Source organism: Equus caballus, chromosome 16 (assembly GCF_041296265.1).
Source record: "Equus caballus isolate H_3958 breed thoroughbred chromosome 16, TB-T2T, whole genome shotgun sequence".
In the NCBI taxonomy this organism is placed as follows: Eukaryota; Metazoa; Chordata; class Mammalia; order Perissodactyla; family Equidae; genus Equus; species Equus caballus.
The window spans coordinates 78,169,427-78,185,491 of NC_091699.1; the positions used below are offsets into that span (position 1 = coordinate 78,169,427).

At 38.2% G+C, this 16,065-nt stretch overlaps 1 protein-coding gene across 2 annotated transcripts in view; it reads right to left on the reverse strand.

Annotated features, from left to right (window-relative positions):
* PIK3R4 (phosphoinositide-3-kinase regulatory subunit 4) overlaps nt 1–16,065 on the reverse strand; it is a 65,894-nt gene that overhangs the window by 2,729 nt on the left and 47,100 nt on the right. For both annotated transcript variants that reach the window (XM_005600929.4, XM_001496778.5), the window contains exons 14-16: nt 7,480–7,644; nt 4,874–5,085; nt 3,318–3,449 (exon numbers count right to left, since the gene is read on the reverse strand). In XM_005600929.4, the coding sequence (XP_005600986.1) occupies nt 3,318–3,449; nt 4,874–5,085; nt 7,480–7,644 (509 nt within the window). The remainder of the gene's footprint in view (nt 1–3,317; nt 3,450–4,873; nt 5,086–7,479; nt 7,645–16,065) is intronic.

Here is a 16,065-nt window from a genome sequence, read left to right on the forward strand (position 1 = left end):
GAACTCTGCTCTCAGAGCTTTCACATCTTGCTAGATAATCCAACTTACCTATACCCATTTCCATTTCTTCCCATCCCGTAAGAAATGTTCACTAATACTTTTAGGTAACATTTGTGACCCTGTCACCACACTGGAGGGCAAAAAAGAAATGTTTTTAATAGCCTACCAGTAAATATTTGCTGGTGTCTAACCACCTGGAGAGAACTGTGGGGTGGAAAGCAAATCATAAATGGAGTCTGCCCTCAAGAAACCGACAATCTGGAAGCAGGGGGGAAAAAGTATATAAAGTCTAAGACAAAGAGAGCAAAAGGAGGGAACTGCAAAGCTCCACCTGAACTCGAGGGAAAGCGCACAGCCAGTGGGTAAGAAGCAAGGTGGCCTCATGGAGATGTTTGCACTGGGACTGAAAGAACAAGTACACTGGACAGATACAGGTGGCATACAGGTAAATTATTGCAGGCAGAAAGAATGGAATGAACAAAAACACAAAAACAAAAATCTGTGGCTGTTTTGGGGAAACAAGTCGTTGGTCTGACCGAAGCTTATCTGTGACAGGGAGGAGTGGGAGATGAAGGCAGAGAGAGGGAAAGGGTGGGGAAAGATTATCGAAAATACAAACTGCAGGCCTGAGAGACAGAGACATTATCTCTTAGGTATTTTTGAGCAGGGGGAGTAACAATACCCCAGGCTTCATTCCTTCATTAATATTTACTGAACCAACAATATTTACTGTGAGCTAGTCACTGTCCTAGGCACTGAGGAAAAGAAGACAATGCCAAAAAATTTCCTGTTTCATGGAACTTACATTCTAGTGGGGAGAACAAACCCAAAACTGCAAAGGCCCTGCAGCAGGAATGTGCTTAGTTCAAGGAAAAAGCCAGGACGCCAGTGTGGCTGGAGCACACTGAGCAAGGGCGAGTAGCCGGGAAAAGGGCAGCAGGGCTGGTTGCTTTCCACTCGCTACTCTAAGGCTGACGCACATGGACCACATCAACAGGCTCCTGTGCCCTCTGGCTTCTAGATGGGTTTGGCCTGTGGTAAGCTAAATCATGTCCCCCCCAAAATAACCAGGTCCTAATCTCTGGAGCCTGTGAATATCACCTTATATGGTAAAATGACGCTGCAGGTGTGATTAACTAAGGACCCTGAGTTTGGGGGGATTACCCTGGATTGTCCAGGTGAGTGCTCACTGCAATCACCAGTGTCCTTATAAGAGGGAGGCAGATTTGGCAGCAGCAGAAGGCAATGTAACAATGAAGCAAGATGCTATGCTGCTGGCTTGGAAGATGGAAGAAGGGGCCATGAGCCCAAGCAGGCAGCTCTAGAAGCAGGAAAAGACAAGGGAAGGGATTCTCCCCTAAAGCCTCCAGGGACAATGTGGGCCTCCTGCCACCTTGGTTTTGGCTCAGCAAAACTTATTTCCTACTTCTGGGCTCCGTAACTATTACAGAATATATTTGTGTTGTTTTAAGCTACCAAGTTTGTGACAATTTGTTACAGTAGTCATAGGAACTAATACGGGCCTGTGGAAGGCCCAGTAGGAGATTAACGAGAGAGGTGAAAGTCAAGTCAGTCACCTCAGGCTGGTTGTGTCCCTCATCTCAGAATCGCTGCTCCCCTCAAGGTGGCCTTCTCTATTGAACTTTCTAAATTCCAGTCACCATCCCTCCCCTCCTGCCTTCCACTGCTGGTACTAGCTGTATTTTATTGCACTCTCTCTTATGATGCCACTATCTTTTATGATGATACATCTTTGTAAATAGTTCCTCTGAAAATAAATCCTCCTCAAATTATCCTATCTTGGGTACACCATCTGTTTACTGCTGGAACCACGACTGAAAAAGAAGGTCAGAGAGGTAGCAGGGGCAGATCTCAGAAAGCCTTTGGGTCATAGTGAGGAGCTCAGCTGCCACTTGGAATGAGAAGACACTGGCAGGAACTGAGCAGAAGAAAGAACAGTCTTAAGACCTAAGGATAAAAGCAGCGAGTTAAAAGGATATTGCATTAATAGGGACAAGAGATTATGGTGGTTTGGACTAGGGAGACAGTGATGGAGATAGTAAAAAGTGGTCAGATTCTGAATATATTTTAAGATAGGACATATAGGATTGGCTGATGGACTGGAAGTGGGATGAGAGAGAAACAACAATCAGAGACAACACCAGGCTTCCTCCTGAGCATCCAGCATAAAAGAGCTGCCATTTACTAGAGAATACTGTAGGAAGAGCAGGTTTGTCTTGGGATAAGAAGAAGTGGTGAAGGAAGTGGCAGACAGGAAACCAAGTGTTTAGTTTGGATATGTCAGGTTTATAGATGGCTATGAGACATTCTAGGGGAGATTTTAAGTAGACATAAAAATATGAATAAATTTGGTGTTTAAAGCATGGGACTAGATGAGATCATACAGGGAAGCCAGTGTAGACGGAGAAGAGGTTAAGACCAAAGACTGAGCCCTGAGGCAGGCCACAAGTGAAAAGTCAGACGATGAGGAGGAACCAGCAAATCACTAAATAGGAGAACCAAGAGAGTGCTATCCTGGAAATCAGGTAAAGAAAGTATGTCAGAAAGAGGAAACAATCAAGTGACCAAATGATGAGTCACATAAGGAGTGGGCTGAGTGTTGGCCATCAAATTTGGCAACACGTTGACTTTGACAGCAGCAGTGCATGAGATGGACTATGTGTTTGAGACAGGACCAGAAAGAGCCTAGAGGCAAGAGGACCAATGAGGAAACATAAGAACAACAACAGCTACTATTTATCAAGCACTAATGGTGTGCTGGGCCATGTGCTTTGTATGTTTTACCTTAAATTTTTACAACTCTGCTAGGTAAGTATTTTTAACCACATTTTACAAATGAGGAAAGTGAGTTTCGAAGACTTGCCCAAGTGTCTTGCCCAAGAATCTGTACAAGAAAATGTGAATGGCCAATGAGGGGAAGGAAGGGAAGCTTCCAAGAAACACAACAGAGACAGATCAACAAGAAATAGCAACTGACAAGGATGAGTCAAGGTTTCTAACTTAGAGTTCTAGGAAGTGGTGGCAGCTTTAACAAAAATATGGAATACAGGAGAAAGAAACAAATGGAAGGGGAAACGGTGGTAGACAGGAATGGAATGTGATGGTGGTGACTGATGAGATCATTTTTAAACAGAATAAACATGAAATGGGAACTTCCATGATAAGAACAGAACAAAATCAAGTGTTCGGTTCATATGTAGGATAAAAACCCTAAGAATATGAATCTCAGCAGCAGAATATTATGCACTTTCCAAGAAAATCCCCCAACACCGGAAAACGCCAGCCCTCCACTTTACCTGCAATCACCCAGGACTGATACAGAGGGTGCATGGAGAGGCGTCGGATTCGAGCCCTGGAAGGATGACAGTGACTGGAAATTGGCAACTGGAACCTCATGTCCCAACAAGCCATGGTACCACTGCTTGTACCTTGAATAAAAAAAAGTAAAAAGATTACCATCTAATGATTAAAGCACATCAGGCTACATGGATACAAACAGTAAACAGCATTAGCTTTATATGAATGTATTTTAAAACTGACTTAGTCACTTAGAAAAAGCCTTTGTTCTCATGAAGCTGTCTCCCCAGTTTCAAACAGCACCTCTAGCTGTTAAACAACAAAGATATAAAGTGCTTATCACAATGCTACTACAGAAGTGTCTAACAAATGGAAATTGAAAATGAATAATTCATTAGTTACTGACACTGTTATTAATTGCCAAAGGCAGCCACAAAAAACAAAAGGTCAAGAGAAGACATAAATTGAATCTGACAAGTCAAAAACGTTCAGAATGCCTTAAATAACCAGAGATATTTTACTGGCATTCAATGATCACTTTACTAATCTCAACTGGCAACAGCTTTGTAGGTATCAACAGATTTCAATCATTTCTGTGTGCCCTTTTCTCCAAAACATTCTAGAGACAGGCATGGGTGCCAAATCAAAGCAGGAACTGGGGTGAGTACCTGCACACATGCCCATGACAACTGAAACCCCACAGAGAGAAGGCCCTCCATCCCCAAAGAATAATACCTACCCTAGCAATGAGCAGCTGGTTGTGACCGAGGCACAGAGCATGTTCTTGGATTGGTCTCCAATTCCACTGGAGAGACTGGGAGTGGGAAACGACAAAAGGGGCAGCAGGGTCCCTCTGTCACCCTGACCCACTCCAGGACAATGGTTCAAAACCCACAGGTAGTACCGGCTGCCCTCCTCAAAGCTGATCAAGGGCCCTGAGAGCCATTACTGCCATTTGCTAATTTGCTAAATGTATAATATCTACTCTTCTAGGCCTGGCATTACATCTTCCTGTACTTCCTGCAGTTTATTCACACAAAAGGCAAAAAATAATACATTCCATATAACTATACACAAAGTCACAAATACAAGTTAAGGAATCTAGAAAACAAAATTCAAGCAACACAGATTATAATGCTTCTGAAAAAGAATGCCAAGTAGAAAAAAAATAAGATGTGGTACCTTCTCAAGGGGCAGGAATTTAAAAGTTAGTCTGCCCAAACTCAAATGCTCTCATCCATAAACCAAGCCTGCTGTTTCCCTGGCAGAATAAGAGAATGCCAGCAAATCTGATCACTATAATTCTTACAAAGTAAAGAGGCTCATTTAAGAACAAGAGAAAGACAAAACTGTTTTATGCATCGGGATGCTAATTTCACTCTTCCAAATCTGTTTTTTAATGAAAAAAAATTAAACTGCAAGTGATTACAACAATACAAAAAAAAGGAGATGGGAAAAAATTACCAATGAAGAAAAAGGAAAAGCTTTCACAAGAAGGCAATTCCAGGCATTAATGGTATTCAAAACCCGGTCAATGACTTGAAAGTCAGCTTACCAATGCAGAGCCAGCACTGGTGGATGTCCACAGCAAAAGAAGTTATGAGACCCGATTTCAAATCATGCTTTAATGTCCACGCATTGCTTGAAGACCTGAGGTCCCAGCCAACCAGAGAGCCGTTCACAGTGGCATAGGCCAGAACAGACTGCGCCCCAGAGTTGAAGTGATGCATATCCACGACACAACCATCCTCCTTCTGGTCTAGAGTTCTAAAGAAATACACAAAGCAAAAGGCAAAGACTTTTCTAGTCACTGAAAACAGAGCACCAGTCTCCATTTAAGATGCATTTATATTCTAATCATGGTCAAGAAACAAAAACTCTGTGACCCATCAAGACAATGATAGCTGAGGCATTTTTTTCAAATTATTTTAGACTTACAGAAGAGTTGCAAAAATGGTACATGGAATTCCTGTATATCCGTGTCACCCAGCTTCCCCTCATGTTAACACCTTACATAACCATAGAACATTTATTGAAACTAAGAAATTAACCTTGGTACAATACCAGTAAACTATGACATATTAGATTTCATCAGTTTTTCCACTAGTGTCCTTTTACTGTTCCAGGATCCAAACCAAGAAACCACATGGCATTTAGCTGTCATGTCTCTTCAGTCTCCTCACATCTGACAGTTCCTCAGTCTTTCATGCCCTTGACATTTTGGAAGAGTACGGGTTAGTTATTTTACAGAATGTTCCTCAATTTGGTTTTGCCTCATGTGTTCTCACAAACAGACTGAGTTTATGCCTAATTAGAAGGAGACCACAGAAGTGACGAGCATTCCTCAGTGCGTATATGAGGGTATGCACGCCCTCGTAAATGTATTACTGGTGATGTTGACCTTGATCACTTGGTTAAGGTGGTGTCTGCCAGAATTCTCCACTGTAAACTCATTATCTTTCCATTTATAAATACTCAACATTTAGGGGAAATACTTTTCAGACTATGCAAAAATCCTGTTTCTGATTACTCTTCTGTTCACTAATTTTAGGATCTGCTGACAGATCATGCCTGTGGCGTTCTAATGGTCACTTTCTATTTCCCTCATTCCTTCTACACTTATTAGAATTCTTCTGTAAGAACGAGTTGTCACCTCTTCTCCATGAATTTATTTATTCATTTACTTATTTATATATCAGTATGGACTCAGATATTTATTTTATTCTTTGAGTTATAAGCCAATACTATTGTTATTTATTTTGTTGCTCAAGTTGTTTCAAATTTGGCCATGGGAAGCTCACTCAGAGCAAAATCTAATCATCCTGGCGCAGGTTCCTAATCTAGGTAATCAATGTTTGCTTAGGGTAAAGATAATAACATCCATAGTGAAAAGCGCTGTCACCCGAGAGGTACCTATGCACAGAAGGTGCACGTCTGAGTGTGTGTGTCCTGCCAGCAGTCACCACACAACAATTTTGCCAATAGCTCTTTGTTAATTTACATGGAACTCAACAGGTATAGAGACAGTACAGTCATCCTCTGCTGAAACAATTTTAAAGAAAACTGGCAGGTATTGGTTTTTTAGTTAAAAGCCATACATAATATGACCTGGACAAAAGCTGCCCATATCTATTTAGTGAATGTGTTAAAAATAACACATTTTTAATTGCAAAGGCAAAACAAAATAATAAACAAACAATACAAACAAATAATAAAATTCTAGGTGATCCAACAAACATCCTTTTCTGCCTTAGCTACCCAATGGCCACGACTTACAATCCACTTAACTATCAGCATCTGCTCATTCTGCTTTCTTCCTGTGGGGTCCACCGCCTCTGCCCGCCACGCTCTACTTGACTGCTCTACTTCAGCCCACTGACTTACAGCTGATCTCCCCTCCTCCGGGCCTTCTTCTCTACCCCCTGCTAGCTGGCTCCCCTCTCCCCGTAACATGGCACATTATCACACCGCACTGAAATCATCACGGCTTGTTTCTCCCACTAGACTGTAGTTTCTTAGCATAACATATCTTATCTGCCTTTGGAATCCTCGGTGTGTAGCACATACTGGTCAGCTGAAGATCTGTTCTGCTTTATCTTTAAATATCTTACCTTGTGTGCATTTAATCTGTAGGCAACCACAATTTGTAAGAAGTGAAGGAAATTCTTAAATAAAACCAGCCAGTATTTTGTTTTAAAATGATAAGCAAATCATCTAACTAAACGCTCCACTCCATTTCCTGTCAACTTAGAGGTTTTAATGCCAAGTGACAAAATGCTGACAACGTTTGAGTTTTCTTTAATGAAGAACACACATATTCTCAAAATCAACCAGCCAGAGTTGTGCTTTTTAGTAGTTGAGACAGAAGATATAACTGATAATTAAGTCATTCAGACAGGTTCCTGACTGGAATGAGCCACAAGTTCAAAGCTGCCCTTCTGACCTACTGACAAATTGGCAGAAAATGAGATATACAGACATAGCTTTCTGAAACTACATGTGATAGATTTGAGTTGGAAATGCAGCTTTATTCATTTCACATGTTTAAAAAAAGAAGCACGATGTAATAGGCCCTCAGTTGATCCCAACTACATGGAGGAGGTGGGGATTAAATTAGCCTAGTGCACTAAATGCAGTTTAAAAAACACAAAAGATAGATACCTGCTTTGTAGAGGATGAATTTTTGGAGACTTGGGTAGCTTAGAAGCCTCGATTCCAAGAAGCTGGACAGCACCATTATCAGACGCTATGGCTAAGTAGTGGGAACCCTGACAGAATGTAAGAGTTTTGACACGTCCTCCAATTCGGCTATATGTGAGAATAGATCTGCACAAAAGAAAAATAAGATTGCATTTCTGAAAGGGCCAGAAGAGCATTATTATTGCTGATATTAAATAAATATCCTCATGACTATTAAAAAACAAAATTACTACTAGGAGGTCTGTTTCATCTCCTTGGTCTCATAAGGAAAACAAGAATCTCCCTCAAAAGCACTGGTACAAAATCATCTTGTCTTCTATTTTCAAATGGCCATCTTCACAAACTTCTCTCCTATCACAGAAAGATGGTCTATCCTCCTTTCCAGCTGGAACTCCCATACTTGTGGTTTTGATCCAGTTCTCCTTCCACTTTTGCAAAACCTTAAAGCCTACTCTTACGCCCTTCAGTTATTCTATAATCCCTAAGATGCAGCCTAGCACAGCAGGAAAATCACTGGCTTTGGAACCAAAGAGCTGAGTTCTACTACTGACTACCTATATGATCCTGGTCAAGGCACTTCACCTCCTCTGTGTCTCAGTTTACTCATCTATAAAACAAGGAGTGCCCAACTTCTCCAACTGGGACATAGTGAAGCTCAAATAATATATAAATCATAAAATATTCATAAATGCAAAATATTATACAATATTCAGTCTCTCTCACACACGTTTACCTCTCAAGCTGTCTATTCTCCTTCCTTAAATTCACTGCCAAACTTCTTGAATATATAATCTACACAGGGTGCCCCCCATTATCATCAATTCCCTCCTTCACTACCCTCCACACAAGCTGCATACTCACCCTTTCAAGGGGTCATACCTATAAAAGGTCACAAGCCCCTAATCTCTACTTTGTGTAACTGATTTCATTTTAGTATACAAGTTAATATTCATTAAATAAACAAAAATTATAAAAATACAAAAAAGAATATATAAAAGCAAAAACATTTATAATTCTACCACCCAGAGAGAAACACCATTAACATTTTATTTTATTTTTATTTTATTTTATTTTTTGCTGGGAAAGATTTGCCCTGAGCTAACAACTATTGCCAATCTTCCTTTTTTTTCCCTCCTCAAAGCCCCAGTACCTAGTTGTAAGTCCTTCTAGTCCTTCTATGCAAGCTGCCACCACAGCATGGCTACTGACAGACAAGTGGTGTGGTTCTGTGACCAGGAACCAAACCCAGGCCACCAAAGAGGAGAGCACCAAACTTTAATGACTAGGCCATCAGGGCTGGCTCAACATTTTATTACATATCCTTTCAAAGGGTTTTCTATGCATATTATAATATATTCATATATATCCATATTTGCTTTTTAAATAAATATGGAACCATATTTTATATTCTTTATTAATCATCTCTCTCTAGCTCACTTTTTCTTAATAACAGCTTTGGTGAAATAAAATTCACATAACAAAGTATAAAAACATTTTAAAGTATACAATTCAGTGATTTTTAGTATGTTAACATAATTCTGCATAGATATTGTTATCTAATTCCAGAACATTTTCATCATTCCAAAGAAACAAAAAAAAACCCCCACCTCACATCCATTAGCCTTCACACCCCATTTTCCCCTCCTCCCAGCCCCTGGAAACAACTAATGTATTTAAATTTTCTATGAATTTGCCTATTCTGGACATTTCATATAAGTGCAGTCATACATTAGGTGGCCTTTTGTATCTGGCTTCTTTCACTTAGCATAATGTTTTCAAGGTTCATCCATTTTTTATGGCCAAATATCATTCCATTGTATGGATATACTACATTTTGTGTATCCATTCATCACTTGATAAACATTTGTACTGTTTCCACCTTTTACCTACTACGAATAATGCTGCTATAAACATTTCTAGATAAGTCTTTAAGAGGACATATGTCTCAAACACACTGCCTACAAGGGCCCAGCCAGTATGGCAGATGAGTACCAGGGACAAGGCAATGGGAGAGATGAGAATGCCAGTATGCCTGGTCTCTCTAGCTTGCTTGCTTTCTCTCCCCCCCCCCACTTTTAATATTGAGATATAATTTACATACCATAATATTCATCCTTTTAAAGGGATTTATAGTATAGTCACTAAATTTTGCAACCATCACCATTATCGAATTCCAGAACACTTTCATCACCCCAAAAAGAAATCCTGTACCCATTAGCAGTCACTCCTCAATGCTCTCTCCCCCCAGCTCCTGGCAACTACTAATCTACTTTCTGTCTCTACGGATTTGTCTATTCTGGACATTTCAAATAAATGGAATAATACAATACCCTCAGTGGCTTTTGGATCAGGCTTCTTTCACTTAGCATAATGTTTTCAAGGTTTATCCATGTTGTAGCATGTATCAGTATTTCATTCGTTTTTACGGCTAAATAATAACCCATTTTATGGATATACCACCAATTTTGTTCATCCATTCACCAGCTGATAAGACACTCTGGTTTTCACTTTTTGGCTATTATGAATAATGCTGCTATGAACACTAGTGTATAGATTTTGTGTAAACATGTTTTCAACTGTCTTGGGTTTATTCCTACAAGTGGAATTGTGGGGTCATCTATGTTTAGCATTTTGAGAAACCACCAAATTGTTTTCCAAAATTGCTGCACCATTTTACATTCCCATCAGCAAGGTACAAAGATTTCAATTTCTCAACATCCTCTCCAACACGTCATTTTGTCTTTTTGATTATAGCCGTTCTAGTAGGTTCAAAGTGGCATGTCATTGTGGTTTTGGTTTGCATTTCTCTAGTGACTAATAATGTGGAGCATCTTTTTGTATACTTATTGGTCCTATTTGGAGAAACATCTATTTCAGTCCTTTGTCTAATTTTTAATTGAGTTGTCTTTTTATTGTTGAGTTGAAAGAGTTCTTTAGATATTCTGGGTACTTAGATACATTATTTACAAATATTTCTCTCATTCTGTGGGTTGTCCTTTCACTTTCTTGATAGTGTCCTTTGAAGCACAAATGTTTATAATTTTGATGAAGTTTCATTTGCCTATTCTTTCTATTATCACTTGTGCTTTTGATAGCATATCTCAGAAACTTTTCCCTAATCCAAGGTCATGAAGAGTTATATGCTTATGTTTTCTTCTAAAAGTTTTATAGTTTAGCTCTTACACTTAGGTCTATGATCCATTCCAAAAAATTCTCTGGAAATTTATCCTTCTGCCTGTGGATACCCAGTAATCCCAGCACCCTTTGTTCACACTATTCCTTCCCCCATGGAATTGTCCTGGCACCCTTGTCAAAAACAATGACCATAAATGTATTTCTGCAGGTCTGTTCTATCCCAATGATTCATACATTTATCCTTATGACAGTAACATACTGTCTTGATTACTATAGCTTTGTAGCAAATCTGGAAGTGTGAGTTCTCCAACTTGGTTATTTCAATATTGTATTGGCTATTTCAGTCCTTTGCATTTCTTTACGAATTTTAGTATCAGATTGTCAATTTCTGGGGGAAAAATGGCAGCTGGAAATTTCATAGGGATTGTGTTGAATCTGTAGATCAATTTGGGGAGTATGTCTATCTTAACAATGTCGAGCATTCCACTGAAATGAACATGGCACATCTTTCCACTTATCTAGGTCTTCTATAATTTCTTTCAATGATGTTTTGTAGTTTTCAGTGTACAAATCTTGGACATTTTTGTTAAAGTTATCCCTATATATTTTATTCTTTTTGATATTATAAATGGAATTGTGTTCTTAATTTCATCTTTGAACTCTTCATTGTTAGCATACAGAAATGCAATTGGTTTTTGTATACACAAATACAGCATGATATATTCTGCAACTTTGCTGAACTCATTTGTTAGTTATAATAGGTTATTTTATTGCTTAAGAGAGTCTATATACAAGATCACGCTGTCTGCTAATATAGTTTTTCTTCTTCCTTTCCAACCTATATGCCTTTTCTTTCTTTTCCTTAACTAACTGCCCTGGCTAGAACCTGTAGTACAATGCTGAATGGAAGTGTCTAGAGTGGACATTCTTACCGGGTTCCTCATTTTAGGGGAAAAGCTTTCAGTCTTTCACCATTGAGTATGACACTAGCTATGAGTTTTTTGTAGATGTTCTTTATCACTTCTCATCTTTTACCAGTTGGTTATTTTTAATTTTATAAAAGGGTGTTAGATTTTATCAAATGCTTTGAGAGTCTGCTGAGATGATCATGTGGTTTTTATCCATTATTCTCTTAATATGATATATTCAGTCATTTATTTTTGTAGTTGAACAAGGTTTGCACTCTTGGGATAAATTGCACTTGGTCATGGTATACAATCCTTTTAACATGTTGGATTTGGTTTACTTGTATTTTGTTGAGAATTTTTATGCCTATAGTTACAGGTATTAGTCTGTTGTTTTCTTGTGATGTATTTGTCTGATTGTGGTATCAGGGTAATAATGGCTTTACAAAATGAGTTAGGAAGTGTTCTTTCATCTATTTTTTGAAAGAGTTTTTGAAGGATGAGTGTTAATTCATTAAACATTTGATAGAATTCATCAAGAAGCCATCTCAGCCTGGGCTTTTCTCTATGGGAAGATTTTTTAAATTACTAATTTAATCTCTTTTTATTCTAGGTTTATTCAGATTTTCTATTTCTTCCTGAGTCATTTTTGACAGCTTGTGTCTCTCTAGGAATTTGGCCATTTCATCTAGCATATCTGATTTGTTGGCATACAATTATTCATAGTATTTCCTTCATAGTTCCTTTATTTCTGTCAGGTCAGTAGTAATGTCCCCTCTTTCATTCCTAATTTTAGTAATTTGAGTCCTCTTCCTTTTTTTATTGGTTATTGTAGAAAAGGTTTGCCAATTTTGATCTTTCCAAGGAACCAGCTTTTGCTTTTGTTGATTTTTCTCCTTTATTCTTATTCTCTATTTCATTTATTTCCTCTTTAGTCTTTATTATTTCCTTCCTTCCACTTGCTTTAGGTTTACTTTGCTCTTCTTTTTCTAGTTTCTTAAGGTTAAGGTAAGTTATTGATTTAAGATCTTTCTTCCTTTACATAATAGAGATGTTTACAGTTATAAATTTCTCTCTCAACACTCCTTTAGCTGCATTCCATAAGCTCTGGTATGTTGGTTTTCATTTTCATTCATCTCACAGTATTCTCTAATTTCCCTTTAAAGAACCATTGGTCATTTAGCCATGTGTTGTTTCATTTTCACATTTGTAGATTTCCCAAATTCCTTTCTGTTACAGTTATCTAGTTTCATTCCACTGTGGTTAGAGAACACACATGTTGGTATGTTTCAATCTTTTTAAATGTATTGAAGCTTCTTTTATGGCCTCATATATGGTTTAATCTGGAAAGTATTCCATATGCACTTGAGAAGAATTTGTATTCTGCTGTTGTTGGGTGGAGTACTCTGTTGATATCTGTTAGATCTGTGTCTTTGAATCTAAAGTATGTTTCTTGTAGACAACACATAGCTATATTGTGTCTTTTCATCCTGTCTGCCAACTCTGCCTTTTGATTTCATTTAATGTGATTACCAATAAGATAGGATTTATGTTTGACATTTTGCTACTTGTTTTCTCCGTATCTTATGCAGGTTTTTGTTCGTCTTGTATTCCTCCATTACAGCCGCCTTCTGTGTTAAAAAGATATTTTCCCATTTTAATTCCCTTGTTGTTTCTTTTACTATTTTTGAGTTTTACTAAACGTTTTTAAGGGTTTTCTTTAGTGGTTGCCCTGGGAAATACAAATAACATCAAAAAATGAGCAGATTAATACAAACTTATAATACACAAAAACTTTGCTTCAATCTCTCTCTCCCTTCCTCCCTTGTCTGTACTATTATTGTCATACAAATGACATATTTATATAAGCCCATCAAAAGAGTTTTATAATTATTTCTTTATAAGTTATCTTTTAAATCAGACAGCACATAAAAACAGTTTCAAACAAAAGCAATTTGTACTGTCTTTTATATTTACTTATGTATTTACCCTGACCAGTGCCCTTATTTCTCCATGTGGATTCAAGTTACTAACTCATGTCCTTTTCTTTCAACACAAAAGACTCCTTTTAGTATTTCTTTCAGGAAAAATCTGCTAGCAATAAATCCCCTGCTTTTATTGATCTTGGAATGTCTTGATTTTGCCTCTGTTTTTGAAGGACAGTTTTGCTGGATATAGAATTACTGGTTGACAGTCTTTTTCTTTCAACTCTTTGAATATGCCATCTCACTGATTTCCAGTCTCTGTCATTTCTGATGAAATGTCACCTGTTAATCTTACTGAAGATCCCTCATACATGATGAGTCACATTTCTTTCATTGCTTTCAAGATTCTCTCTCTGTCTTTCAATGGTTTGCTTATTGTGTGTCTGGATGGCTCTCTTTGATTTTTATCCTACTTGGAATTTGTTGAGATTCTTAGATGTGCCGATTAATGTTTTCCATCAAATCTGGGAAGTTTTCAGCCATTATTTCTTCAAATATTCTTTCTGCTTCTTTTTTCCTCTCCTCACCTTCTAGGACTCCTATTAAGTGTACACTGGTACACCTGATGGTGGTGTACAGGTCTCTGAGGCTCTGTTCATTTTTCTTTATTCTTTTTTAGTTTTTGTACCTCTAACAATAATGTCAATTGATTTATCTTCAGGTCTCTGTTTTATTTTCTTGCCAGTTGAAATCTGCTGTTCAGCCTCTCGAGTGACTCATTTCAGTGATTATACTTTCCAATTCCAGAATTTCTATTTATCATCTCCTTATTGATACTATTTGATGAGACATTTTTCTCATACTTTCCTTTTAATTCTTTGACATGGTTTCTTTTAATTCTTTGGACTCATTTATTTTTTGGTGAGGAAGATTGGCCCTGAGCTAACATCTGTTGCCAATCTTCCCCTTTTTGCTTGAGGAAGATTGTCACTCAGCTAACATCCATGCCAATCTTCCTCTACTTTGCATGTGGGATGCCAGCACAGCATGACTTGATGAGTGGTGTATAGGTCCATGCCCAGGATCTGAACCTGCGAACCCGAGGCTACTGAAGCAGAGTGCACAAACTTAACCACTATGCCATATTTTAATAGCTAATTTAAAGTGTTTATCTAGTAAATCCAATGTCTGAGATTACTGAGGTTCAGTTTCCATTGATTGTTTTATTTCCTGTGTATAGGCCATAGTTTCCTGTTTCTTTGCACAATTTGTAATTTTTTATTCAAAACTGGACATTCTAATTAATACGTGTCAATTTTAGAAATAAGATTATTCTAGTGTTGTTGCTGTTTGTTTAGTGACTTTCCTGGACTAATTCTATAAAATCTGCATTCTTTCTCACATGTGGATTGCTTCCATAAAGACTGTATTCTTTCTCTTCAGTGTCACCACTGAAGTCCTTGCTCAATTAGCTTGGTGGTCAGCTAGTGACTGAAAAGATGTTTCCTTACAAGCCTCGAACTGAGTGTTCCAGTTTTTGTTGGGGCTCTCTGTGTTTGTGTTGTGGTGCACCTTCAACAAAGCAGCTTACAACTCTGCCTTATCCTTTATTTCTTGCTTGTGCAGAGTCTCAAGGTTAGCCAGAAGTGAGGATTCAGGTTCTTCTCAGTTTCCTGAACATGTGCACAACCCTGCACATGCATGTAGCCTTGCAGATGCCTATGAATACATCCAAACTTTTCAAAGGCCCCTATGGCCACCTCATTCCCTAGTTCCTCCTTTTAAGTTTTTTGTCAGCATCTTGCTAGTTACAACTGTTAATGCCACCTTTGGCAGATGCAATGTTAAGTAAAGAACACTGACAATTTCAACAAATGTCCTGTGGTAGAGTTTTTCTCAAAGAACAAGGTATGAGTCAGGTTAAATAAATACAAGCCCTGATAATGGAACTTTTCAGCAAGCTGGCAAAAGGTCAACTAATGAAAATTCTCTGGAGATGGGGCTTTTGGGGAGTTCCAAGCCCATTAATGACCCCTCCAGTGGTTACTAAGCTGCTGGTTTTCATGGCTCTCTCAGTTGTGAGACTGGTAGTTTTCAAAGCTACCAGAGAGCTTGGTAGAAGAGGATGGAATTAGGGACCACAGGGCTCACTGTTCTGTGAGTCAGCTGTTTTTCTTGAATAACATTCTTCGGATTGATGCAGGACTTTAGTTAATTTCTAGAGTTCTGAAAAAGTTGATTTTGACAGTTTTTGTCACTGTTCTCATTGTTTTTATGGAAGATTTTTGGAAGTCTCTGATATATATGTTTCAACATCAGTTTTACTTTTGCACCATCACTTATTTATCTAACTACACTCCTAACTGCTGAACCTTTAGTTTGCTTCTAATTTTTTACTATTATAAAAAAGCCAATCTGAACAGCCTTAAAACTAAATATATGAGCTTATTCTTAGTTATTTCCTTAGGATATGGACATCATAAAGGCTCGTGATACATATCATCAAAAAGTCCTCCAGGGATGACGGATGTATCATCAACTGCATTCCACCAAAGGGCAATGTATGAGAATGCCCAACAGCC